The sequence below is a fragment of the Grus americana genome, chromosome 5, assembly GCF_028858705.1.
Source record: "Grus americana isolate bGruAme1 chromosome 5, bGruAme1.mat, whole genome shotgun sequence".
Lineage (NCBI taxonomy): Eukaryota > Metazoa > Chordata > Aves > Gruiformes > Gruidae > Grus > Grus americana.
The window spans coordinates 67,597,494-67,625,310 of record NC_072856.1 but is presented as its reverse complement, the minus strand read 5'-3'; the positions used below and the strand labels follow the sequence as shown (position 1 = coordinate 67,625,310).

The following is a 27,817-nucleotide window of genomic DNA, read 5'->3' as shown; positions in this document are numbered from 1 at the left end:
ACAGCCTTCAACATCACCCCAATCAGGCACCAATGACTAATTGGTGATAATTACAAAAACACCCCATGTGCCAGTTTCTCTTTAGGCCGGGGACCTTCCGCACCCTAAAATGATCATTGGATGCAACGCTTTTATTTAACGCAGCATCGCACGTCCCCTGCGTTGTGTTTGGGGTCGGTGGCTCGATGTGTTCGGGGTGGGGGGACCCCACTGGCCCCGTGCTGGGTGCTGCCTGGGGGGGGGTGCCGGGACCCCAGGGGCAGCTGCGGGTGGGCTCTGTGAGTGCCAAGGCAACGTGCCAGGGCTGAGCTCCCTCGTCCCGCTTGCAGGGCAGCGAAGGAAATCAGTCATCGGGTGTTGCTGTGGAAACGGGAAGGGAAACCCGATTTATGGCAGCCAGTGCCTCTCTGCCAGGAACCCTGCAGAGCTCAGCCAGCCGAGGGGTGACACGCAGCCCCCCCCCACCCCACCCCGTGCCCACCGCTGCCAGCCCTGGGGGGCCCCCGCTGCCACCCTTTGTGGGATGCCTGTGCCTACCACCCGTGGGAGCTGCATCCCACGGCGCTGCTGCTGCTGCAGGCACTGGCACGGCTTGCGGCGCACTGTTTTGGGGGGGCTGTGCTGCACCCCAGCTCTGCTGTGCCCCCTGCCCCAGCCTTGCCTGGGGACCGCATTACCATACTTTCAGCGTATATGTGTGACACAGGGCTGTCGAGATCTCCAGAGAGCAGGCTTGAAGGTACAGCCATGGGTGGACAGCTGGGCGGGCTGCAGATGTTTTGGGGTGCAGATGGAGGAAAGAAAAAGGTTTCTTCTACAAAAACAACCAGCGCTCACCAGCTCTCTTGGACCTCTGAAATGTTCTACCTGAAATCCTAAAAACTCGGCATATGGGCTTCAATTGATTAAAAAGAAAACAGAAAATACTGAGTGCTGGGTGTTCCCCCGAGCTGCACCCAAGGGACAGGCTCAGGTGGGAACTCTGGAGCTGGGAAGGGCTCGAGGGGGCAGGGAGGGGGCTGGGGGTGCTGAGGGGCTGTGTCGGTCAGGATGACCCACACCAGGGCTGAGGTGTGAGAGCTGAGGGGTTTGGGGGGGCTCTGGGGGGCAGAAGAGGGGATCCAGGCATGGGGTGTTTGGAGTTGTGGGGTGGGGGGGGCAAGAGAGGGCAGGGCTGGGTGCAGGGGGGCTGTGGGTGCAGGGATGGGTGTGTGGGGTGTAGGGTGTGTGATGAGCATAGGGGGATGTGGGGTGCAGGGGATGTGACGGGTGCAGGGGGGTACAGTGGGTGTGAGGGTTGTGGGGTTGGTGTGTGGCATGTGTGGGGCGCACGGGCGGGGGTAAGTGGGGTGGGGTGGGGGGGGACGGGGACAGGGCCAAGGGGCAGGGGAAGGGACTGGGGCAAAAACGGACAAGGATCGGCCCAGGAACCGGGACAGGGACCAGGAACCGGGACAGGGGCATGGGCAGAGACGGGGAGAGGGCCAGAGGCAGGGTGAGGGGCAGGAGGTTACGGGGTCTGAGGAAAAGCGGTCTGCAAAACCCGGGCGATCGGAGAGGAGAGGAGAGCGGGAGGAGAAGCAGGAGGAGAAGGAGGAGGAGGAGGAGGAGGAGGAAGTCGGGGCCGAGCCGCTTCCTGTAGGCAGAGGGATGAGCGCAGACAAAGCTGGGTGGGGACTCGCTGCTCGGGGCTGTTGCTGACCACCCTCCTCCTGCCTCCAGCCTGCATCCCTCCTGCCTCCCTCCATCCGTCCCTCCTTCCCTCCATCCATCCCTCTGTCCCTCCGTCCCTCCATCCATCCCTCCGTCCCTCCATCCATCCCTCCGTCTCTCCGTCCCGCCGCCGCCGCCCGCCCCGCGGGGACTCGGGGCAGCACCGCCCGCCTCCAGGTACCGCCGGGCACACGGGGTGGGGGGAGCCGGGGCTTGGGGTACTGGGAGCACTGGGAGGACTGAGACTGGCAGCACTGGGGCTTGGCAGGGCGGTCCCCGGCCCTGGCCGCCCGCTGCCAGTGGCCCCCGTGGGCCCCCAAACCGCTCGCCCGCAAGCCCAAATCAGCAGAAAATCCCCCCCGGGTACCAATCCCCGCATCACCCCCCACCCCACGCTGGCCGCCCCACGGGGGTCCCGCAGCCTCGGGTGGCGATGGCACCTGCGGGGGAGCCGGGGGTCCCCATCCTGCCGGGGGCTGCCGCGGCCGGGAGCCGGGGGAAGGTACCTCGCACCAAGAGCTCAGTCTCCCCAACAAAGATTTGATTTAGAGGGTTTGATCCTCAGTTAATCAACTGATTTGCCATCACAGGAAAGGCTTTTTCCGCGGATGAATGAGACGTAGTGTTCTTTTTCTCTTTTCTTTTTTTTTTTTTTAATTCCCTGGGAAGGAAGGGTGAGCCTTTCCTAACCCCGAATCCCTGCAGGAACCTCAGCTGGGATGGATCTACCCCCAGCCTGGCTTGGGGGTGATTCGGGGGCGATGACCATACAGGCAGAGGGGCATCAAGCGCCCCACCCCGCCATCCCCACGGCAGCGGCCCTTTCTCCATCGTTTCCATTGAAATCCTTATTTTTTTCCCAGTGGTGGTTTGTGGGACGAGCGCTTTGGGGAGCTGGTCAGCCGGGAAGATGTGCTCAGGGAAACCCGGTCTAGGGCTCACTGGCCCCAGCCGGAGGGGAATCCAGCAAAAAAACTTTTGCCTTCTTGCCTCCTTGGTGGAAAATGGATTTATATTTCAGGAAAATCTTGAAGCACAGTGATCCCCCACCCATTACTAATGAGTTACTAATGAACTTAAAGGGTGCTACCCCAAAGGGTAGCGACCCAGGGCGTGTATTATCTGCCACCGCCGTACCTGCTGCGTGCAGGGCAGGGCATTGCTGCAGGTTCTGTGTGTTATTTATTTCCCTGTTTCTCTCCGGGCCCCCAAATTTCTGAACAACCATCGCTCTGCTCGTGAGCCCACACTGCCCGGCTGCCGGAGGGAAAGGAGCTGGGGCTGTGCGAGTGGCAGTGGCACGTACCCTGGCAGTGGGCTGGGGCCAGGCACGGAGGATTTTTCCTTATAACTGGATTTCCCTGAATGCAGCTGGAGCATGCGATTTTAATCCTCTTTTCTGCCATATGGCCGCTGGCTGGATTGAAATATGACTCAATTAATTATTGCCAGGAAAGCCCCGGGGCAAAGCCTTTCTCCAGGAGAATGTTTTGAGGTGCTCCTGAGGTTATAACGGGGCTTTTCTCACCCCATGTCACGGGGTATGGGGGCACATGGCTCAGCCCCATCCTGCCCCAGCTCCCGTGTTGGCCCCGCGAGGCTGGGCATCGGCCATGCTGCTCCCTTGGCACCAGTTCTGGTGCATTTTTTTTCGGGTTTTTTCAGCCTTGCATTTGCTTGCAAGAGGGAGCAGGGGCTGCTGCTTGCTGCCGCTGGCACCGCGTGCTGCTGGCTGCTCACCTGTGACACGAGTGTAGTGGTCTCGGCATCGCTTGGATGATGACTGGAGTCAGCCTCACCTCTGAAACGGGGTATCCCCAGCTTGGGGGGACCTGTGGGTCCCCCACCGCTAGCTCAGCACCTGCACGTGCCCATCCTCTCTCCCAAATTTCCCGGGAGCCACAAGCTTTGCTCCCGGCAGCGCACGTACCGGCGTTAAGGATGCTCATTGCATTTTCTCTGGGCTCCTAGCCGTCGTGAGCCGGTGGTAGCCCCATGGGGCACATTTTGCACGTGGGCTCGGATGAGTGGCTGTACCGTGGCGGGGCGGGGGGATGATAACCGGCGTGCATCCGGGCCTGGCACGGGGCTGCCTCGCGGCATAGGGGTTGTGGTTTTCCACCGGGGAAATTCTGGCCCGCTCGCAGCATGGGGGTTACCGAGACAAGGAGCAGCAATCGCAGCGGCACCCGACAGCCCCACAGATGCGGATGTGCCTGCTGGGCTTCCAGTGCTTTGGGCTCCGAATGGCGATGGCCGAGGCACCATTTCTCCTTTTGAAACCCAGTGAGTCACCAAAGGAGGACAGCCAAGCGCCGGCGCAGGCTGTTACCATAGTAATTAGGGCTGGCGAGCCGGCGCCAGAGCCCCGCGGGCCCCCTGCACCCCTGAAAAGCATTGCCGGGGGGCGGCCGTGCCTCCCCATCCCACGTGCTGGTGTCGGGATGCTCAAGGCTGGCACGCTCATGACGTGTCTGCTGCCTGCGGGGACCTTAGGGCCGCACCGCCTGCTCCCTCCCGTCGCCCCATTTTGGGTTGGGAATAAGGGATTCATCCTGAAAAAGCACTGGTTTTGGCACGAGTTGCATCAGTTCTCAGCACGACTTCTCCAAGCGTTTCATTCCTGCGCCCGGAGCGGGATGCAGGAGCGGGATACAGCCGTGTGCGTTCGCAGCCAGCGCAGAAGCAGGAGGAATAAGCAAAGGGATTAGGGTGGGTTTTCAATTTTTCTTGCTTTTCAGATTCTTTCCTGGCTCTTTCTCCCCCTCTGGCTTCAGGCTCAGCTGCTTCGTGGGGTCACAGCGGCTGCTGGGAGGAGGGATGGCGTGAGAGGCAGAGGGAGATGCTACCCCACGCCACCGACCAGGGCAAGGGGATTTTTGTGCTTGTCCTTGCACAGTTTTATTCCTTGCTCACTTCCAGTGGGGCTTCAGCCCTTCCTCGTGCACATTTTTTTTTTCCTTCTCTGTGCAACACGTATGGTGCAAAGACACCCAAAACCGGTCCCTTTAAGGAGCAGCCTTGCTCCCTCCCCCCCTCCAAACTCATGGGGAGAAGTGAAAGGGGGGCGGGGGGCTCCTGCTTCTGCTGCTCGTGGGGGAACGCGTGACGGCTGCGGGGGAACGCAGGCTGTCTCTCCTGGCTTTCCGCACACGTTTGGCACGAGCTGTTTGGCACTCGCCCCGTTTAGAGGCAGGTCTGAGCTGGGGAGAAGGATGGGCTCCAGCTGCCGGGAGGACATGGATTTGGCTCTGCGGAGAAGTAGGGCTTGCTCCAAAACCCATCCGAAATCCATGGGATGGTGTCTGTCGAGGCTGGGCTTTGGGTCAGGCCAGTGATTAATTAACGATGCCTTCGATCAGAGCCGTGCAAGAGAATCACCAGCGCTTTGAGGGCTGGGAGGCAGCGGGAGCTGGATGCAGGCAGCGCCTGGGCTGGGTGAGGATGCGCAAGGATGCTGCCATGCTGAGCTTCAAGTCTAAAATGTTGCATCTCGTGCATTTCGTGTAGGCGTGATGGACCTCAAACACCAAAGCCAATTTTTCATGTGCTCAGCAGAAAAAAACAAAACCCAACCCTGAAATGGCATCGTACCAAACCTTATAAAGTCACCACCTTGCTATTTGCATGCAGCTGGGAAACCCTCCACAATTCCTGGGCAGCAGCTGCACCGGGACCTGCTTATCCTACCAAACACAATTAGTTGTCACCTTATCTTGTCCTTCCCTTGCTTTTCACGCAGAAATTTTCTTCCCCTGTTGTCTGTCGTCGTCGTCGTAACTTGGGCTAATTAGTTTATCCAAGGGAAGGCTCAGGCTGGATTGTGGTAGGTGGGTACCGGCATCGTGTCTCCGGCAGTGGGTGATGCTTTCATCTAGCATCCAAAAGCCAGCTGAGCTGCAGGCTGGTTATTCTCGGGGTGCTGCTGTGAACCCCAAAGTGCTGTACCCGGTGCGGCAGGGCACCCCAGGAGCGGTGCCGCAGCAGATAAACTCCTTTAGCTGAGTTGGTGTCTTGGTTTAACGGGTTTAACATCCCACCCTCGCTTGCTCTCCTGAGGGCTTTGGGAAGGAAAGTTGGCTCTGTCCCTCCCGTGATGCTCTCCTGGCCAGGAAGGTCCTGGCTGGGCACCTGGGTTTGTAAGGGGGAGCAACTTGGGCGGGAAGGAGCAGCCTCGCCAGAGTCTTGGAGCTCATCAGGGATCCCGAGCATCAGTGCTCCTTCCTGGATTGCATGTGATCCCACCAAAGGGGAAAAATCCCCGGCACAGCATGGGATATTCCCGCTGCAAACTGTGCCACATTGCCGGTTTTACCCCGCGCCGTGCTGCTCGGCATCCCTCCTCCTGCTGCCTACAGCATCCGACCGACCGACCGACCGGGGTGGCTAAACCCCCGCCCCAAAGTCTGGCTGCTGCCTGTGCCCGTCCCCGCAGGCAGAGCCACCAGCTGCAGCGGGGGACTGCGGGGACGTCGGTGCCCTGTGCCACCGCTGACGCCTCTGCACAGAGACACAGACCTAATTATGGAAGATGTCCAGAGTAAGTCAGCACCGAGAAACCCCCTTCCTCCTCCTGCCCCCGCGCTCCCCTGACTGGCACCTCGGGGAAAACAGCGACGGGGTTCGGGTGAGTTTGTGCGCTAATTGTAGTCGGGTCGTTTCAGCGCTGTCGTGTCGCTCTGTGTCAGCCCTGCCGTGTTGGGAAACCTGCGCTCCTCCAGCGACGCTGCAGCCGGGGCTGGGTCCTGTGCCCGGATCGGTCCCCGCAGCGTCCCTGGCACGGTGGCCCTGTCCCAGCCCTGCGCCTCCTCGGGACTCTGAAACCGCCATGGCGTGGGAACTGGGGAGGGGTTCACCAGTGGTTTGGGTTTTATGCCAAGTCGTGGCGAATGCGAGCAGTGCTTCAGGCCTGGGCTTTGCGCAAGGGCAGGGTTTGTGCTAATGCCAACACCCGGGTTTGCCGATTCTCATAATAAAAATCTTTCTTGGCTTATTTGCCAAGAAGCAAATGTGGCATTGAGTCCTCGTGGCTGTGGAAAAGCCGTGGTCATGGTGGGACTGGTGCGCTTATGGCTCTGGCGGGTTTATCCCCAGCCTGGGGACCTGGGGACAGGCGGGGTGTCCCCGTGCACCCACCAGCATCTGCAGAGACGTGGAGAAGCCGTGTTTTCTCTCTTGCCTTGCTCCCATCTGAGCTGTGTCCCAGAGGAGAGACCAGGAGCTGAAGATGGATGAAGTGCAAGAGCATTTAACGTGTTGCAGCATCCCCCCGGGATGGCGCGGGGAATGCAGCCAGGCATCCGAGAGCCACGAGTCTAGGGTGTGATCCCCTTAAGGGGGGTGCTGAAGGGACACTTCAGGCTTTGGTCATCTTAAAAACCCCTGTAGCCATAAATTCCTGCAGATTGAGCGCGTTGCACTAGCTGTGGGTTTGGCAGAGTTGTGCTTTTTGGGCCAGTTTGGGTAAGAAAGCGCTAGTCGCCGGCAGATGTGAGATGCTCGGCATTGATTTAATCCCTTTTCGGTCCCAGTGTCTTTGGGTTTGCTTTGGAGTAGGAGCAGCGAAGGGAGGGAAGCAGGATGAAGAAGGCATTGGGACTTGGGGAACGGATCTGGAATGCCACAGGGGGGCAAGAAACGTGTCTTCACGATCCCGCTGTCACCGGGGGTACCAGGAAGGTGCCAGCATGTCTCTGAGTGTAGCAGACATCATCGTTAGGGCTTTGTTATGTTTACAGCCCTGATGCCCGGTTTGGGGTAGTGCTGGGGCGAGGAGCACCCATGAGCTTTGGGCTTGGGACTTGTCCTTCTCCTTCCTCAACAGTGTTGGGTGGATTTGGGTTTTCCAAAGGGCTGAACCCAAACTGAAGAGCTGCGGCATGGCTGCCTTGGCCTCGGCCTCACCACGGGGTTGGGCTGGGTTGCCTCTAACCCTCTGTGGTGAGTTATCCGTCACCAATGGGTGCTGAGAAGAGCAGGATGGTGATTGCCAGCCAAATTGGTGTGGGAGGCCAGGGCTCCAGCCTGCTCTCCCCACTGCCGTCAGCAGGAGGAAGGCAACACGTGAGCCGTTTCAAGGCAGGAATCACCTTGCAAAAGTTTATTCTCCATTTCGATGTGTTCTTCTTCAAGCAGACCTTGGGAGGAACAAGCAGGAGTCAAGGGTGCAGGAGAGTGAATAAGCATCCATCATCTGCACATGGGGTTGGGGCTGTGTGTCCTGCAGAGACCCCTGGGCCAAGCACACAGGGGACACTGCGGGTCAGGAGATGTATGAGGGATGAGTTGAGGAGCCCACCTTCTTCCCTGCTGCTTCTTTTGGTTTCACACCTGCAGACACCATTCTGATGGGGATTAGTGTGTCCCCAGTGTCTGCAGACATCTTCTCAGGTCAATATGGTGTTAGTGGCTCCTTAGGTATGGGCTGCATCCAGCCTGTTGAGGTTTATGGCTTTGGGGGAAGGTTAAATGTTCCTGGAGGTCCCTGGGCAGTCACGGAGCCCAGGGGCACCATCTCCTCACTGTGTCGCTGCTCCCAAACCGTCCTGCCAGATCCTCTCTGCCTTTTGCCTCTTGAAAGGGTCATCTCAGATGGAAGGACACCAAGATGTTGGTCTGAGTGTCCTGAGGACCAAAGCAATAGGAGAAATTCTCAGTGCCCATTTTTCAAAGGCATTATGGGGTCATGGGCAGCCCTAGTGCTGGTACCTGTTAGGAGGGGGTTTATCGTGGCTCCTTCCTCTCTGCAGTCTTGGGAAGCCCTGAAGTGTGGCCTGAATGTACCAGGAGCTGCACACTTGTTAGTCATCTTGGAGGGGAACGGACTCAATCTTTAGCTGCTTGGTTGTAAAACTTGTGACACTTCCTGCTCTTTCTTCTTATCTGACAAACCCAGTCCTCTCGTGATCTCCATAAGGTTTCTCTTGCGCAGAGTTGTGTTGTTTGCTACTCTGACCACAGCCGCTCACGTGCTGGCACTTCCCCTCCACCCCCAGTGAGGCTCTCATGAGCTGTGAGCTGCTGCAGGACAGCAGATCCTTTGTGGGACACGGCCTCCTTCCTGGGGTCCCAGTGGCTGTGCAGAAAACATCCGACCATCACAACTGCATGCTGGAGGCTTCCTCACCCATGGCCCCCACGTATGAGGAGGTGGTGTTCTGTCCTCACAGTTGGGTTTTGGCTTCCTTACCTGCTTGGGAGGATGCTCCATCGGCACATCATGCCATTTTGTCTCACTTGCATTGTGGTTGTGTTGGCTCCAAGGGCTCCTTCTGCTTGTATCGGGTCTTGAATTTGACCCATTTTGGCAAGAGCTCGATGAAGAGCATGGGGAGATGGTTATCTCTCCGTGACAGCCCAAGTGGGGATAAAAGAGTGGGCTGGCTGGTTTTGCAGATCAAGTTCAAGCCAAAGGGTCAATAATGTTGATGGCCTGTGATGTGAAGGTGTGTTATGGAAGAGGTCTCTGGCTGCAGCAGCAACCAGGTTGGGATGTGTTAGTCCTGAGAGCTGGTGGCCATGGAGAGAGATGCCCAAGGATTTGCGCGACCTCCCTTCATTTTCCCGTTGTTTTCTGGATCCCTCATGTGCTTTCCAGTGAGCAAACAGGGATTTTGGTAATGAACCAGCATGGTCAATGACTCGTTTAGGTTGGAGGGGGCCTCTGGAGGTCTCTGGTCCCACCTCCAGCTCAAAGCAGGGCCAGCGCCATAGGCAGATCAGTGCTGTCCCCATGGGCATCATATAAGTCCATGTGGGTCCAGGTGCCCCCAGGGTGTTGTGCAGAAACGTGGCCAGGTCTTCTCCACATGGCCAGGTCTTCTCCATGTCTCTACATGCCTTCTGAGGGACTTCCTACACCCTCACTGGGTCTGCAGTGGTTTGGGTTCCTTAGGGAACCAGCCATCCACAACCTGTAAACCTATCCAGACCTCTTCTCATTAGTCTTCAGGACAGTGTCTGCTGCTGGAGCAGCTCTGCTCATGCTGGAAAGCACCCAAGCAGAGGTCTCTGGCGTTGGATGGGAAAGCATTGAACATTGACCAGGTTTGGCGGAGTCCATGAGTTCGTGTAGGACCTTGCAAAGAGAGAGTGGTCTGGTGGCTCCGCCGTGGGGCTGGAGCTCCGGCGTGCCCCAAGGACAGCGTTTCCCAAGGGCTTTAGGTTCAGTTATTCAAGTCACGCCGACCTGATTGCACGTCATCCCTTGTATTTTTAATATCGTGGAGACGCGATGGTGTTTGTGCAGCGCTTGCAGGGCTGGTACCATCAAAATACGTTGCATTATTTATCAGCTGATTTAATATAATTGCTGCTCAGCCTCACATCCTCGCTTGGGGGGTTTGTATTCATGTCCGCTCCTTCCCTCGCTCCCCGGCTAACGCTGGCAGGGGGGACCCTGCCTCCTCCCTCCGCCCCATGCCGGGAGGGGAGGGTGGGGAATAAAAAGATAATTTTAATGCAGCAACCCAGGCTTATGGAGAGGTATAAGCAGCAAATAAGGGAAGCACTGATTTATTTTTTTTTTTTTTTTTTTAAGCCTAAATCTAAGCCCTGTGTAATTGAAGTAAAAGTTAGGCTGGCTGTGAATCGATGCCGCTCCTCCATCCTACCTCGAACCGAAACCCAGCCCCCCCAAAAGGCAGCTGCCTTCATTGATTTTCATAGCTCATGCTGAGAAAAATATAGAAATTGTCGGCACAGCCCCGCGCTGAGGCTTCCCGGCAGCCAGGTAGGCAGGGAAAGGCGCTTGCCCTCGGGAAAGCAGCTCGGGGCCCAAACAGAGCGGCTCCCGCTCGTTCGGCGGAAGGATTAAAGCTCCGGGAGCGGGCACGGGGTGGGGGGATAAATGAAGCACGTGGGGCCCGCAGCATGGCCAGCACGGACTGATCTCCGGCACAGGAGGTATCGATGCATGGGAAGGGAGGGCAAGCCGGCACGGGCAACGCCGTCTTGTGCTGCTTAATCTGAGGTTTGCACAGTTTCTTTAGCTAATTTTTTTCTTTTCCTTTATTTTTTTTTTTTTTTGCAACGCTTGATATTGCAAGTGTAAAAACACCGCCCGGGCTAGCAGCTCTGGGGTGGCTTTCTCCTCCCGTCTGCGTAATATCAGCGTTTGCTGAGCGTGTGTCAATTCACGATATAGCCAGAATAACGTGCGGTGGTAAAAACAGGGCCGTTGACTCAGCAGGAAGTGTGGCAGGGATGCTTTGCCTGCATTTTAAGGGGAAAACAGGCTGGTTCAGGGATTTTGGGCTCCGTGGGAAAACCAAGATGTTGTACGCGGAGGTTAGTAAGCGATGAGCACGCCGGAGAGGGGGTGAGGATGGAGATGGGCTCGGCAAACCGGGGGAATGGCGTGGGAAAGGCTCCGGGGGCGCAGCTCGGGAAAGAAAAGCAAATTTTGCTGTTTTGCAGGAGCGTCGTGGTCAGGAGAAGTGCAGGTGGGTCAGGGCTGAGCGGGGGGGAAGCTGCCGAGCCCGCGGCGCTGCTGCCCCTCCGTCCCCCTCCACGTCCGTGTCCCAATTCTGCCGCGATGGCCGTGCCCTCCTCTCCTCGTCGCATCGGGGGGGGGGGACCCAGGTGTACTCACTGCCTCCAGAACCGGGTCCTACTTTACACCGAAATGCATTAGATTAACGGGGGAAAAAAAAAACCCAAAAGAGGCAGCAGTGGGCCGCAGAAGTTAAATTTAATTGAGATAATATGGGTCAGCTCACCGACCGAGGATGGAGGAGCAACCTACTTCTCCCCAGCCAGCCCCAGCTAACCCGGTTTGCAGCATCACCAGGGCTCTGCAGCCCTGCCTGTATCCCTGCCCGCAGCCCTGCCTGTATCCCTGCCCGCAGCCCTGCCTGTATCCCTGCCACGCACCGTCAGCTCAGAGAAACCCCCCCGGTAGCCTCATGTTTGCCAGCGGGGAAGTTGCAGGCCATGAAATGTCGGGGCCAGCGCAAGCCACAATAAATTACTTTTCCAAGTTATTGATTGTGAAAATACAGAATAGCACGGGGAATTTTTTTTCTCTTTTTTTTTTTTTCCTCCTTCTTCTTTTTTTTCCCCAGAAACCAGCTAAAATCGCCCACGTTTGGTGGTGATCCTCCACCCGCTGCTTGGGATCTGGCCATCAGCAAATGCTTCGCTTATTTAACGGGTATCTTAGCGATGCCGTAGCACAACGGCTTTGCAGGGAATCCTTTGCAGGGTACCTGCAGCTGCAAGATACGGGGTTTTACCCCGTAACCCGGGCCTAAAGCACACCAAATCTCAGAAAGTAATTACAAAGCATTTCCATTCGGTACACCCACTATTTCAATAGTCGCTCTCAAAGGCACCAGCTCTGGATGCCGTGAAAAACCTGAAAAAGAGAGAAAGAAGGGGAAAAAAAAAAAAAAACCCAAAACCTCCCAGCCTTGCTGTTGTGGTGGCAGGGATGGGAAGAGAAATTCCAGGCAGCAGCACCGGGGCTTGGCTCCGCTCTAGCAGATAGGCTGTGACCTGTTTGCTGTATTTGAAGCTTGAAATAGAGCCTTATGAGTAATGTGGTTCAGGTGCTTATCACTAATTAATTAATTCTTTTGTACGGTGGATACCTAATTAAAGCAGTCTAAGGTAATTCCTGGGGGGGGAGCTTAAACTAATGGGATGGTTAACGGGGTTGTTTCTTTGCTGATGTAACTTGTTGGGTGATTCCCAGAGGCTGGAAAGGGTTATTAGGCTTCTTGTGAGTGTTACTTAAAATAAAATTCTAATAAAGGTTTGGTTTGGGTGAAATTGTCGGGGAACGGTTTCTCATCGCAGTGATTTCTGCAGCTGAGGGCTTCACGTGCCGCAGAAGTTGTTTGGGCGAAAAGGCCCGACGAGGCTCTTGCGTTCTGAGCGAAAGGAGCGGGTTTAGGTTTAGTTCAGCTGGGCTGAAAAATGCTTCGGAGGAGGATGAGCCCAGCAGCCTGGCACCACGGCAGGAGCTACCGCACAACCCACACGCTCCTTCCGATTTCCCCGTGTCCCTAAAAATGTGATGTTTTAACCAAATCGGGACAACTTGGTGGCTTGCCCCAGTTTCTTTGGCGGGGCGGGGGGGCTGTACCCCCGTACGGTGGTTGGTAAATCACCGTGGCCTTGAATCGAGGGTGACATCAGGGCGGGTTTGTCCTTTCGTTGACACAGCCAAATACCCAAATGCTTTTGCAAATGTGATGCTGGGTGAACCGCCTCTGCCTTGCAGCGCTCCCTTCTCCTTCCCTTCCTTCTCAAACCTCGTCTCGCACCTTCCCCTGAAGGTCTTTGTCTTGACCCTGGCAAATACTTAAGAGCAGGATGTTAAAAACCGAAACCCAAGAATGGATCAGTTAATTAACGTGAAATAATAGCCTTTGGCTGCTTCCCTTAATTAAGGGTCAGGAGTTCAGAGCTGTATGAACAGATGTTGAACTCCTTTTCCCGGTACAGGAGCTCATTGCTTCCTCGGCAGCTTTAACCGTCCAAAGATTTCCCTGGAACAAGGAGCAGGGAACTGGGATTTCTGAGCAAGGTGTGTACAAAGAAGCTATTTCAGAGTCAATCGCAGTTGGTTTTGGGAAGGAATCAAGAAATGAAGGTATTGAGAAGTCATAGGTGTGATGATGCTTCTAATTAAAGGGGGATTTTGGTTTTCTAGAGGTCTCTCCATGGGGAAAAAAAGAGCTTTTTTTTGAGAGTTTCTGCTCTTTTCTGGTCAGCTGGGAGGTGGTGCCTGTTTCCCACCCCTAGAGTCTCCTTTACTGCAGAAACTTCTGCTCTGTGAAGTACGGGACTACCCAGCCTGCTGCCGTTTCATCGGCAGGAAACAAGTTTCATGGGGTGGATTTTGGTATCCAAGAGAGAATCGGGGTTTCAACGGGAATTTTTTATTATTTTGTCGAATCATTCGTGCTTTTACCATATAGCTGCTGCTCCATCGGTGCGTGGGTGTTGGTAGCGCTGGGTTATCACCAGCTGCCCCTGGCACGATTATATCAGGGTCACTCCAGCCTGGGAAGAGTCACGTCCTCGGTAGGAGTTTGGCTGTGAGAATAATCCTAAAGAAAAGGTTTGCCACGTTATATAGCGTGGCTGTGGTGCGTTATAGAAAAGGAACTGGTCTTTCCTTGGCCGTCGCTGCAGTAGTAAATGCAAAATAATATACTCAAGTATTTTCAAGGATATCCGTGTAGTGTTTTAACCGATGTTAAAAGGTGCATTGGCCAGAGCTGCAGATAGTGCCGTTGACCTCCAGACTGGGCTGACCCTCCAGCGCAGGAGAAACCTGCTGGCTTGTGATGCCCCGAGGCTTAGCGGCCGCTTTTCCAAGGATTTTGTGGACCTGACGGGGAGAAATCTGGGCGCCTGACTCGTGGGAGGATGTGGGACCAGAGGGGAGCCCTGCACACTGGCTTGGGGGGGAGGAAGGCGAGAGCTCTGCCGCTGCAGGCACGTTGGGAGGGGAGGTCTGCGACAGTCGGAGGGGTTCCCGTGAGCTCCTCTACCAAAACCACCTGCAGGACCCCGGGGCGATGCATGACCCGTCTGTCCATCCCTGCTCAGCACTCCTCCTCTCTGCCCAAGTCCCTCCTCCTTCTCTTTTTCTGTATTTACTGGGCTCTCTGTGTGCTGGAGAGACTTTGGTCAGGCCGGGGGACTTTGAAGATTGTGGAGAAGTCTCCATCTTCCAGCGTGACGGGGAGGTCGGGGACACCAGTGGGGCATTTCAGAAAAACGCAGGTTTTCCGGGGAGCACCGGTGGTTTTAGGGAATTTCCGAAGCTGCACGTTCTCCTCCCAGGCAAGTTTCATAAAAATAAAATGCAAGCAGCCGAGAGCATTAGCGTGTTCTTAAATCTGGGTAGGATGAAAGCTAGGGTAGGGTAGGGGAGCAGCCGTGTCTTTTACTGCCAGGGTTTCGCTGCAAGCCCGCCCGGGGATTTGCAGGGCAGAGGCTCCTCCGCTCAAACACACACTGCAGCGAGCCTTCAGTCTCCCATTGACCTCTGGGTGTGTTTTACCATTTCGTTAAATTAAAAAAAAAACAAACCCAAAAAACAAAACAACAAACCACCAACCAATAAAAAAAAAAAACCCAACCAAAAAACCCCAACCCTTAAATAATTTTCGTTTTCGGTGAAGTGCAGCGGCGGTGTTGCTCAGCGCCTGTGGTGACTGCAGAAGCGGAGCCTGTGCTGAAACCTTCTGCTGCAGGAGAGCCTGAAAAGCGATGCTGGGGATGGCGTGACAGGATGCGTGCCCTTATCTGCCCCTTCTGGCGTGTCACACCGAAACAGGACGGCCAAGGCTTTTTTTCTTTCTATGCCGCAGCACAAGGGGCTATAGCGAGGAGCCCGGCTGCCCCCCCAGCAGGCATTGCCCCCGCTTGTCCCCGGGAAGCGTCGCCACGGGCGCGCGCGTGGGTGCCGAGAGCACGACGAGGGGCTGACCCGAGGTCAGAAGTGAGTCGGCAAAGCGATGGGTATTTTTAATCTGGATGAAAACTCAGGCCATGGGAAGAAGGCGATGCTCGGCTGCAGCTTCGTTAGCTTGGACCACGGGACCACATATTTGGGGGTCCTTATTCCCCAGTATTTGGGGGTCCTTATTCCCCAGTCCTCCTGGTGCTTGATCTGCGCATATGTCCCTCATACATTAAAACCAAACACTTTTTCCCAGGTTTTTCCCCCAAACAACAGTGGGGCGGGTTTCCTTTTCAGGGGTACATCCCCGAAGGCCCTGGAGCAGGGTGGGGGGGGTCGCACGGCTTTTTGGCTTGCTGGAAATCTCCAGCTTCGTCAGCTGGGGAAACGATGCTGCTGTTAAACCCCTGACCTTCAGCACAGGGATCAGCAAACCCGGCCGCGTTCCTGCAGTGCCGGAGCCTTGTGCCCACCCTGAAACAGGTCGGTGCCCCCCGCCGTGCGGTACCCGGCTGGAGACAGCCAGCGCTTCCTATGGGCAGTGGCAGGAGGGACCGGAGCAGATGTCCCAGGCTGTGCTGTCTGGTGGCTGGTCCTTCACCCGAATAATCTGTTAAAAACAACCCCCCCGCAAAAAACCCAACAAAAAAACCCCAACCTGTGAAAAAACAACTGAAAAAAAAAAAAGGAAGTCGAAATTTGTTTCTGTTTGCCTTCCTTTTGAGCCGTTAGGACGCCTGTGAGAAAATAAAAAGCTGAGATTCTCACCTTCACGTGATGCCCGTGGTGCAGTGACTTCTCCAGGCAAAAGGGACATCCCTGCGAGACCCGAAATGTCCCCGTGGGGCCGGAGCCGCCTGGCTCCATCACCGCTGCTTCTCCCGCTCCTCTCCGGGTCTGTACGTGCCTCTTGGGAAGGAGGTATCTCCTGGAGCTTCAGTCCGGGCGGGCTGCGCTGGGACGCTCCAGCTCTCGGAAGGGATGATGTTGCCAAAACCTTTACTGCTCGCAAACCTCGTGGAAAAGCGAGCTCTCGACTGCGGGTGTAAAGCGAGCTCTATCGACTGCGGGTGTTAACGGGGGCTGGGCTGCAGTCGCGGGTGGCTCCGGCAGCACAAGGTGGATGGAGGGGACGTCCCGAGCCAGGCGCTCCGCAGAGCCAGCTCCGGTGCTGAGCTCTGTATTTAATGGCCCAGCAAAACCATGGAAGAGAAAAATCTTTGCGTTGCCTTGATAATGAGATTTGCTGGGGCGCGGAGCGGCCAGGGCTGGCTGAGCCAGTGGCAGGCTGGGTCTGACCCCGGCACTGCTTTTGGGGTGAAATATGGCTGAACAGGCTAAGATGGGCGACAGATTTTGCACCCTCCCCGACTGGCGCAGAAGCAATAGGAGACCAGGCCAGCCGCAGGGCCGGCACCGAAACCTGCGGCTGCGGGCAAAACACCGGCACTGGGGCCGAAACGGGCACCTATCCCACCTCACCCCTGTTTGGCGGGAGGGGTCAGATGCTGCTGTGATAACGAAGCTGTTTCCATGGAAACAGGCTCATTTTCTACTCGGGCGCCTTTTAATTTATTTATTTATTTGCCGGCATGTCTCCGACCCGCAAGCTGCTTTTCAGCGATTTAAATACCGTCTTGGCCATCGGGCGTCAAAAATGGTTATTGGAAAAGGGAATAAAATCCCTGTGGATGGGGACCGGGAGCTGTGGCTGTAACCACTGCTGAGGATTAAGTTCTCTTACCCCAGCGAAAAACGCTGTGATGGGAGCCCACGGGCATCAATCTAGCTCATAACGTTCGCTTTGCTTAAGGCAATAACGAAACACATGTAATTTGGGCGTACGAAGGCTCCTTTCCCAGCCAGGTCTGCTGTCGAGATCCATGTGACTACACCGGCTCCCACCCCCTGGAAACATGGCTTAGCTATTTTCTTTTTGCCTGTAATATTTTTATATTTTCCTGTATATATTTAGCAATTCTTTTTCAGCCGAGCCGCCTATTTTTAGCGATGGCTTTTAGCAAAAGCAACAGAATGGCTTGAAAAGCCAGCCAGCCCCGCGTGAGGGATTCCCACGCTCCAGCCGGCCGGTGACCGGCAGCACCGGCTGCGGGAAAGGCGACGGCGCGGCCGTATGCTCGGTTATCCCTTCTGGATGCCGCATCACGCCTGGTTTTGGGGAGAAAAAGACAGTTTGCAGAAGAGCTCGCGTGCCTCAGTGGGGACTGCGTTCATCCCACGCCTGGCCGTGCCCCTGGGATGCAGCGAGCTGGGCTGGCCTCAGCTGATGGGATGCGCGGGGGCCAGGAGCAATCGCAGCAGGAATGAGAGCTGGAACAAATCCCGCCGTTACAATACCTACCCTGGCATCTTTTCTGACCAAAACAAAAAAAAACCCAAAACCCCTGGGTGATGCCTGCTTGGTAGGAAGAAGCCTGAGCCCTGTGCTCCCCAAAATCCTGACTGCCCCTGACAGGCTTCACCCATTTTGCTACCAACCAGGTGGAAAATACCGGTGCATCAGTGATGGAAAGCATGACTTTTTAATTGAAACCAAGAAGCAGGGAGGCTCCTGCTTTCACTCTGAAAAGGAGCCGGTCTCGGTGGTGGGTGATACCACGCGGGGCTGCTCTCGGTCTTTACGGTGGAGGAACGGCGAGGTTTTGCCCTGGCAGATGTCAGCGCTTTCGGTTTCTTTCCTGCAGAGCCACCGCTTTTCCTTTCGGTTCAGTCGGGGAGGTGTGGGGAGAATTGTTTTCTGCCAAGCAGAGAAAAACCTACTGGGAAGCGAAAAAAGTCTGGAAAATTGGGCGACGGGAGAGGACGTGATCCGCAGGTTTAAAACCGCAGAGGACCGCAGTTGGTCTGCAGTCCCCTAGAGATGCAGGAGGTATCTCAAGACACCTGTAAAATCTCACTCGATGCCCGTTTGCACCTTCAAGAGCGTAAGAAAATGCTTTGCAAAGGTGCTGGTGTGTGCCAGCCAGGGTTAGCGCTGCCTTTGGATGGTGATGGACCTAACCCGGCGTGGGATGTGCTTCAGGATACCCCTTTTGTAACGCTAGCTGCCTGTTTAAGGTAACTGGACTAAATAATCACCCTTAAAATGCCATTTTTTATATCTTTAGGAGAAATCTGGTCTCCACCCGGATGCAATGTGAGATAAAACCTAAGGGGGAAAAAAAAACCTGGGGGGACGTTGGGCTTGGATTTTGTGGGTTTCGGGCTAGCGATGGGGTGATGGAGCTGGTGCAAGGCGTGCGGAGGTCGGGGACCCCTCTGCCCAAGCGCTTGCTCTGCACCCTTTCGGCGCAGCTCTGTGCAAAGCCAGCGGCAGCTTGTGCTGATGAGGAGCTGGCAAACGAAGGCTAATTAATCTTGCAAGCAGGGCTGGCAGCCGCGGGATGCCAGAGCCCTGTAGGAACCCAGTTTGGGAGGAAGGAGTAGGATGGCAGCTCAGCAGGAGGGCTCGATTGCTCCGGCGTCGAGAAACGCTCCTTTTGCAGTGGTTTTTTTGGGTTGTACACGGCATTTTGCCTCACTCCTCGGTTGAGGCGGTGCCGTGGCGATGCAGCTTGTGCCAGGACGCAGCGCCGGCAGCTCACCGGGCCGGAGCTGGATGGGGAACGGCAGGCAACTTGGCAAATTAATTTACCGCTGACTTAAACGAGTCTCTGGCGGCTGGGCTGCGTGCTGGCAGGAGGGATGGGGGTCGGCGCCTCCGTGCCAGCTCGCTTGGGGACGAGGGGGCACAGGACCAGCACCACCTGCATCAGGAGAATATTTGGGGGGGGTACAGGATCCATAAATGTGCTGGGAAGGAGAAATGCATCCAGAAAGCAATGTAGATGTGATGAGCTTACTGGGATGAAGGAGGGGTGGTTGTCCCTCGGTCCGGAGCAACGGTGGCTTTTAACGTAGAGCAAATCAAACCCCAGTCTCATCCCGTTGTGCAGCAGCTCTCCATGCACAAGCTGAAACAGCGATGGTGGGCAGCTCACGGGCTGGGTTTTGTTGCTCCACGTCACGGGTAAAAGCTGAAGATTTCGGCAAAGCCAGAGCGAGCGGACCAAGAGCAGACCCAGCTGTAAATGCTGGATCAGCGCCCCGACATCAAGGGCATCCCTCGCCGTTTGCCCGACTAAATCCCAATTTTTGGTGCCTGTTTTGGCTGGGTGCCACTGGTGAATGAAGAAAATATCATTTGACTATCAATCGCTCTTCATTAAACAAAGCGACAACAATAAATTAGGTGTTTTCTTGGAGCACAGGTACCAGCTAGCAAAAATCAGCAGCGAAATTTCCGAGTCTAGACACTTATTTCAAGCGCTTTTGCATCCTTTTAAACGAACTGAACCTCTCGCCACGTGCCATAAATAACCCCCGATGGCTCTGCACAACGGACAAGTATCAAAACAACCTGGTGAGATCCTGAGTTGTAATTACAGCGCAGAGCCCAAAAGAGACAATATCCGTGTACTGTACATGCTAAACATCATTAGCATGAAAATAAAATTGCATCCTTACTCATTAACCTGTGGGCTCTGAGGCAGGAATCCTATTATCCAGGCACGCGTGCCGTTAAGTGGGTGAAATAAGATGCCGTCTGTATTCCCCCGTGAGTGCCATTAAACCCGTATCTTCGCAGGCAAACTTTAGCACAACAGCATCGGGTGCGAGACCAGCCCCGTGACAACGGGGAGATCAGGAAATATTGGGAAGCGTGGTGATTTTTAGCTTTACGCTTGGGATTTTGATGGCTAGGATCAGGAGATGAGCTCTGCCAGCTGGAGGGGACCTGTGGGTAAATCGGAGTGATGCGGCCAGCGCCGGCACGTGTCCCTCCTGCGTGATGGCTCAGCCCCGTCAGTCCCCGTACAAACCCGCTGTGTCCAAGGGCTGCCGTCACCCTATGGTGCTGGGAATACCTGGATTCTCCAAACAGGGTCCAGCGGGTTTCCAACCCCGGGTCTGAAAGCTCCCATCCCAGCGTCTGCGCACGGAGGGATGGCGCAGCTAGGAAATAAGCTGTCTGGCAAGATAATTTCCTTCTAACAGCAAATATTTTGGCGTTTGTCCTCCAATCTGAGGATTTATATATTTTCTGGGGTGGTGTTAATTTGTCTGAAGTCTGATGCTCTTGGCATCTACTCACTGACAAGTATTTTCTAGTTCAGCATGGGGTCTGGTGGCAGGGAAGCCCACACCTCGTTGGGTCTTGGGGAAGAGAAATAAATCATAGAGTCCCAGAAGGGTTTGGGTTGAAGGGACCTTTCAAGGCCACCTAGTCCAACCCCTGCAGTGAGCAGGGACATCTTCAACTAGATCAGGTTGTCCAAAGCCCCATCCAGCCTGGCCTTGAATGTTTCCAGGGATGGGGCATCCACCACCTCTCTGGGCAACCTGCTCCAGTGTTTCACCACCCTCAGCGTAACAAATTTCTTCCTTTATATCTAGTCTGAAATATATTTATTGCTGTGGCGTGGGGCAGCGGTACCTGCCAGGGTGTCCTTTGGTTGGTTGCAATTAGTAGTAAAGAGGTACTGGGGGTTAAAGGAGAGGGGGATGCTCTAGCAGCTTAGCTTGGCTTAAATCAACTCCAAATGAAAAGGCATGGAGGCTTTGGGTTTAATCCTGGTGGCTCCAGGACCTCCCAGGGGTGCGGTGGGGTGTCGTCATGTTGGGATAAAAAAAAGCTGCCAGAACAGCTTTGCTGCTGCCCGAGCGGTGCCGGGTTGTTTTTCGGTGGGGGATATTCGTGAGCTCAATTCAAAGTGTCACCTGCTATTATTTTGTTGCTCGTGCTGAAGGAAGCACGCCCAGCTGCTCGCGGCGGGGAAAGGCTGTAAAACCACCGCTGGCCCCAAAACGGTCCAAGTTCCTCCGTCAGGTTTCTGCAGAGGGGCCGAGCGCGGCCGGGGCGCATGGCTGGCTCCTGGCGATGCCGGCGTCCCGTGAGCCGGCCGAGCTGCCCCCGGGTCCCCGGCATCGTCCCAGCAGCCCTGTGCACGGCGGGGTGCTCACACCGCTGTCCCCTCCTCTGTCCCGGCGGGGTCTTGGGCTTTTTGGGCTTTGGTTTTGGGGATGTCTTTTCCACCGTGGTGCCTCTAGGGCTAGATGTAGTAAGAGTATGGGAGGGGTTCCGTGCATGAAGGCAGTAGCAGGGTTGGATATATGTATTTTTTTAAAGATCAGGGCTGTAGCAGCCGTACAGAAGCTCTCAGCAGTGCTCCCCACTCCTGTCCCTCCTTCCATGACATTAAACTTCAGTCCCTAAGTGACTCCCTGCCACCGGCGCAGCAACGGACCGCGGTCCTCTATATGAAATGGCACAAAATCGCCAAGAATAACATTTGCTGCGTTAGAAAAGTCTCTGTGGGATCCGAACCACGCAAAGGTGTCTTGGGTGATGCACACCTTGGTGAACCTACATGGCTGCCGGCCTTCCCACCAGCCCAGCGCCGGCTGCCGCACCAGAAACAGTCTGGCACCGCCACCGTCACCCACTTGGTGGTTTTGCAGGGAGAACTGAAAGCAAAAGCAGGAGAGAGACACCTTGGTAGCCTGCCGCTCAAACACCTCTCCAGCAAAGAAACTGGGGGAGAGCAGAGCAAAACCGGCGCCGAAACAGCGCGAACGCTTGAGCTAAACCTCAAGCGACGGCGCAGAGCTTTGCCCGACGAGAACGGCCCCAGCGGGAGCTCGGGCTGTCGGGGATGCTCGGTGGGAGCGGGGCTGTGGCGAAGGGGGAAGGATTTTGGTAGCCTTCCCCAGGGGATGCTCTTTCCGCCTCGCCACGTGCTCTGTGCACCAGACGGTTAAATTGCGTCTCCTCTCGCCGTGCATCCTCCAGCCTGCTCGGATGTGCCGCAGGGCTCGCTGCGAGCTGGGCAACAGCTGAAAGCCAGACTGCCAACAGCCCTTGGATAGTTGCCCGCTGACTTGAAACTTCTTCCTGTGCTGAAAACCTCACTGAATGCAAACAAATAATATTGCCGGGGGCCGTGCTTGGAGCGGGACGGGGGGATACGGAAGGAAACCCACGGCCTTTCTGCCTCCTCGGCAGGGTACGGGACTCGGTGTCTGCCAGGGCTTGGGGTTTCCTGGTGCCATAAATAATGTTCTTGTTGCATTGACTGCCATCGCAGCAGCCTAACGTGGCTCTTTTTCTTTTTTTTTTTTTTAATATTCTCTTTAAAGGTAGCAAACGGCCAAGAGGAGCAGATCTTCCCGTAGAGGCACAAATCACCAGAGAGACCTGCTTCTGGTAAAACCCCCCTCCTCCTCGTCCCCCTCGTTTTAGGGCTGTGCCATCCTTGTCCCATCACCCGAGGGGCTGGCAGGGGGCTCGCTGTGCCCTGCTATTGCAGACCATCCCCAAAACCCCCCCTTTTTCGAGCTCGCAGGCAGCCCCCACCAGGCTTTTGCCACCGCTGTAAAACACTCGCTGCTTGTAAAAGCATCGGCTGCCGGACGAGCTGAACGCTGGGCTGCTGGCCGCCGCTGCCGGAGCTTGTGGCTGTTATAAGGTAACAGAAAAACATCCGTGATCGTGAGGGTGTGGACTTAATGAGCATCCCCCCCCCCCCCCCCCCCCGCCTGCCTGCCTGGGGTAGAAATCTCGAGAAACAGGAAACTCCAGCATCCTGTTTAGCATCTCAATGCTCAAGCTGGCAGCAGGGACAAAGCAAAGGTGGCCAAGGGACACCAGACGCTGGGCACCGGGGAACCAGGCTGGCACGGCAGCGGCGGCACGGGGGCTGCTCCGAGTGGAACCCGTTCTCTCGTTGCCTTTGCCTTGGTGCCGCCGCGGCCTTTCGTGTAACAGCGAAAGCCAAAGCATGGCTCGGCCGGGCTCCTGTCGCTGCAGGCTGCGCTCTGCGAGGTCCCAGCGTCCCCTAAGCATGGCGCACAGGGAATCCCCCGCTCTGGGGGCGATGGGGAGGGCGCAGGAGGGTATTGCTGGCAGCGTGTGACTACCCGCACACCCACAGAGGCCGGTGGCTCCGCTGCCCTTGTGCAAACACAGGATTAAACGCTGGCTGAAATGCCCGGCTCTGCGTTTCCCATCCTCATTCGCACGGCTCGGCTCTAACAGTTCCACGTATGCAACCCCAGCCCATCATCTGGGGGATTTTGGGGACAGGGAGCAGCTCTCTGCCCAGCCCAAGAGGTCACCCGCGTGTGTTTGTGCCCGCAGCCCATCTGAAGAGCGCGCCTGGCCTGCCCATGGCTAGCAACAACACCGCTAGCATAGCGCAAGCCCGCAAGCTGGTGGAGCAGCTGAAGATGGAGGCCAACATTGACAGGATAAAGGTAGAGCGGCTCGGGGGGGGCGGCTGTCAGCTCAGAGGGACGCTGCGAGGTGGTGCCTGCTGCTGAGCGGCTGCCAAAAGCACGTTGCGGGAGCCGGGAGGCGGCGGCGGGCGGTGTGTGTGTGTGTGGGGGGATGCTCATCTAACGGTCCCCGTGGCCGTGGCTGAGGGCAGCGGGAGACGCTCGCCTGGAGAAGGCAGCTGGAAGCATTGGCTGGAGCCGTGCCGGGGGGTGGGAGGGAGGGAGTGGATCCCCCCCAAGGCATCTCACCCTTCTCAGGAACAGGTTATACCCACGCCGTTTGCTGCAACTGCTGTTACAGCTGTCCTTTGGGCAGCGCTCGGTGCTCAGCCTGGAGGTTAGCGGGGAGACCCTGAAAGCAACGTTGTCCTGAAGCCTCGGGCTTACGGAAAGCCCAATCCTTTCCAGGAGGTGCTTTCTCCGCTCTGACCACTTCTGCTCCACCCCGGTGGAACTGCTGCTTCTGGGCACGTGAAAGCTCATCGGCTTCAAGCTTGAGATCCCAGGGGATTTGTCTTTTCCACGGAGGGGGTTTTGGATGACAGCCGGTCCCGGAGAGAGAGATGCTCTGGGGCTGGCTGCTGGCACGGCTGGGGGTCTGCAGGGAAAAACCTCGCCTCTTGGGGCTGGGGTGAGCTCCGGTGGCTGCAGGCAGCAAACGTTGCTGTAGCAGCTATGGATGTCCCTGCCGAGGGATGGGGGGGGACAGGCAGCGGGGACGCGGCGCCTGCTGAAATCGGTCCTCGCTACGATCAAATCGGGTGAAGGATGTGAAGGACGCTCACGGGAACGCGTGCCGACAGCCCAGCTTAGAGCCCAGCGGTGTAAAACCAGCCCCACCGGGGACGTGCTGTCCCTTCGGCGGTCAGGTCTTTGCCCGGGGGATGATGTTGCGTACCCTGCGCCGGGGATGCTGCGAGCCCAGTCCCAGCGGTGACATCTCTCGGGGTGGGATGTCCCCAGCGCAGCCTGTCCCTGACGCGGGGCTCCTTCTATTCCAGGTGTCAAAAGCGGCAGCAGACCTGATGGCGTACTGCGAAGCCCACGCCAAGGAGGACCCCCTATTGACCCCTGTCCCGGCTTCAGAAAACCCCTTTAGAGAGAAGAAGTTCTTCTGCGTGATCCTGTAAACCCTCGAGGAGCCTGACCGGCACTCAGGCCACCCTGAACACTGATGTAGAGTTTTTAGGAACGGGGACGACCTGCTAGTCCACAGAATTTAAACAAAAATAAGTAAAAAAACACGGCCTGGAAGCTACAGAGATGTGCATGTTTAAAGAACCTGGCCACCTTTGGGGGGAATAAGATGATCTGCATTGCGAGGCAAAAGATCTGAAGTCTGTAGAGTTGCCTAGAAAGAAAAAAAAAAAAATAATGTAAAGAATAAATTTGTGTCACTTTTCTGCTCACAAAATTGTTTGATTGTTCCATATTTAAAGCACCAGAGCTGTGCTGAGCAAAGTAACTGCTAAGGATGTGTATAACCTTCTTGGAATGATATTGTTGGTTTCTTTCCAAAATACTATTTTTTATTTAAGTTGTCAGATATATAGCGACAGGTTAGATGACTATGATGTTAATGTTTGGTCTTGTGCTTTTTAATTTCTGGCAGTAGCGTAGCACGGGGGTTGAGCGGCCCCGCGGCGGGTTAGCGAGGCCGCCGGCAGCTCCTGCCTGCACCCCGCGTGCCGGCACCCCTGTGTTTCTAGCGAACCCCACTTTCTAACATTTTGTATATGGTTAGCTTCGGCTCTGCAAGTAAAAGTGAATCATGTGTCGTGGTTGGTGCTTCATACTCCTGTGACGACGTTCGGTGGTAGTGCATGAGAGTTTTATCTCTGTTCATCCGCTCCAGACTTTTCTTTTCTATCGTTTGACACCACGTGCTGGTGGAAGAAGCTGTGGGGAGGAAACCAAGGCGATTCCGAAAGCAAAGACAACTCCTGCGATGCCTTAGACGTGCCTGAAATACCTCCTGCTTTAGGGTAGGTGCCAGCCCCTGGGTGCGGGTGCCCCCCGCTCTGGGTGTCGCGGGGTAGCTAGAAATCCGAAAATCAAAGTCGACCACTTCTTTCCGGGTCTTTCCTCTTCTCCTACACCTCTGTGCCTCTGCCCTCCTCGCTTGGTCCCCGTCCTGCTCCTTCGGCTTCCCGGCAGCATCTCCTCCCCTCGGGACTGGACCGGGATGCTGCTCCGCGGCGGGATGCTTCCGCCCCTTCCCGTACCCGCCGGCTCTCCCGTTCCCGCTGCCGCCTGGCCGCGACGGGCAGGGGAGTGACGTGGGGAGCCGTGGGGGAAGCCGTGGGGCCACCCCTTCACGGAGGTGCCTGATACCTTGTTTACACGCAGCCTCAGCTCCGCGTCAGGCTGGGGAATTATTCCCAGGTCCGGTTCATCCCCCGCCAGCGTTTTGGGGGGGGACACCCGCCACCTTTTTTTTTTTCTTGGCTCCACCTCGGGTTAATATTTTCGCGGACGTGGCTCGCCTCTCCTGTCCGCTGCTAAACACCTCCCGGCTTTCCCCGCTCACCTACGCTCCTGGGAAACTTTGGGAATCGTAACTTGGGGATCTGCGTACAAAATTAGGTGGGAGTCACGGAGGGTTTTGGGGGGGTCTGCAGTGACCTCGCTAAACCATAGTTCTGAATCAGGTATCAGCTTAAAAACCCCTGTGGATTCAAGAGGGCAATAGTCTTTAGGCACCTTCCGGCGAATCTTTCTAGCCCGTAACAAGTGCATTTTGGTTTTTCTACCGTTTCATACTCTTTTTCTAGTCTTCTACAGAGAAGACCAGTTGTTCTTACACTGGACTCAAAACTTTGGGCATCTGGGAACGTTTATACAACACGAGTAGCCTAGACGGTCCCAGCCTTCCCGCGGTGGCTTTCGCCCCCCCCCACTCCTCCCAAACCTCCCTGTTTCGATCTTTTTACTACAGCTCACGTAGCTTTAGGATGAAGGATGGATGAAACCGTTCGCTCTGCAGCTGGTTTCACTCTTGGTGTTACAAGGCAGATGTGTAAATACCCCGTCTCGGGTTTGTCTTTTCTTTTTAATGCTGATTTACCGTCACAGAGAGTGAAGCACAGCCGGTCTGACCCGGGGCTCGCACCCCAACCCTTCTCAAATGCTGTCATGAAGTGGTTTGTAATAATTTTTTTAACGACTTGCGTATTTTACAACTCGAATTCTTAATAAATAAACGAAGAAATAAAGCTGCATGAAGGGGGCGGGGAGGGAGGGGAGATTTTAAATTAGCCTAAACTACTCATTGAAGGTGTTTTACGTTGCTGGTCTTTATTTTATGTCGGTCGTGGTGTTGACATTGGTGTGCTGCCAGGTATTTCCCCCCAGTATTTATATTTACACAGATACGCCTTTGTTAGCCAAGTAGAGATCGCCTGCCAAGATCGTTCCCCCCCCCCCCCGCAACAAAAATACCAGTCATCTCTCCATCCCGATGCTGTGTTTCCAGCGTGGTTTCAAATGACATTCAACTCTACCCCCAGGCTTTTTAAAGAAAAATATCTGGAGTACTGGAAAAGGACTTTTTCTTTATTTCTGCCAAGGTCGCTGGTGGCGGGGGCGAGTCCGTCCCTCCGGTGCCAGCCTGCCGCTGCCAGGCTTTTGGGGAGGGGGCGGTTGTAACCCAAAGCCAGCGCGGGGAGGTCGGCGTTGTGATGTAGCGCATCCCCATCCCACGTGGTCTGTGTACTCGTTGGAAATAAAATTTTGGATTTGTTTCAAACCTTTGGAGATGATGCTCTGTACGCGCCGGCCCCTGGGGAAGCGGCTTCCCAGCATGGTTGCGACTGGGTTCTGCTCCCGGTGGGTTTTGGGGGGGGGTGTCTCCCCACCGGGGCATGGGGTTTGGCAAGAGCTTTGATGCCCATCGGCGAGGGAAAGCGAAGCCTCTCGGGGCTTCAGCCCCCGCCGAGCCGCAGCTTTCTGTGCCCACAGGGTGAGCCAGCTCGGGGGGATCGGGCTCGATCAGGGTGGGACATTGCTTCTTGCACAAAATCACCATCACTCAGAAATTGAGAAGCACCTGATAGCTCTAGTTTCGATGCCCATCCCTCCTCCCTGCGCCTTCCTTCTTCCCCCATCCCTGGCAGCAAGTCCAGGCTCTCCCTGGTGCTCAGGATCTGGCCCGCTGTGGCTACCGGCCCAGAGCAGGAATGGCCTCACCTGAGGCTCTTTTAGGGGAACTCCGAGGGTCTGAGCCCTGTCCTCGCTGCGGTGGGAGGTCAGGGAAGGGGTGATGGAGAGCAGGACCGCAGCAAAGCATCCCCCCACGCCCCCCCTGCACCCCCCTCCCTTCCCCAGTGCTTTCCAGACAGATGC

General features: G+C 56.0%; 1 protein-coding gene across 8 annotated transcripts; it reads left to right on the top strand.

Moving 5' to 3' along the window:
- Positions 1-1,629: 1,629 nt before the first annotated feature.
- Positions 1,630-27,221, top strand: GNG2 (G protein subunit gamma 2). Of its 8 annotated transcripts, none has more exons than XM_054828357.1 (5): positions 1,630-1,890; positions 22,337-22,403; positions 22,543-22,665; positions 23,337-23,452; positions 24,475-27,221. In XM_054828357.1, exons 4-5 carry the CDS (start codon positions 23,366-23,368, stop codon positions 24,601-24,603), a joined length of 216 nt encoding a protein of 71 aa, XP_054684332.1. In that variant the 5' UTR covers positions 1,630-1,890; positions 22,337-22,403; positions 22,543-22,665; positions 23,337-23,365; the 3' UTR covers positions 24,604-27,221. The 8 variants fall into 8 exon arrangements, with proteins under 8 accessions (XP_054684332.1, XP_054684333.1, XP_054684331.1 ...); XM_054828358.1 differs by having other exon boundaries at positions 22,536-22,665; XM_054828356.1 differs by lacking the exon at positions 22,543-22,665.
- Positions 27,222-27,817: the final 596 nt, after the last annotated feature.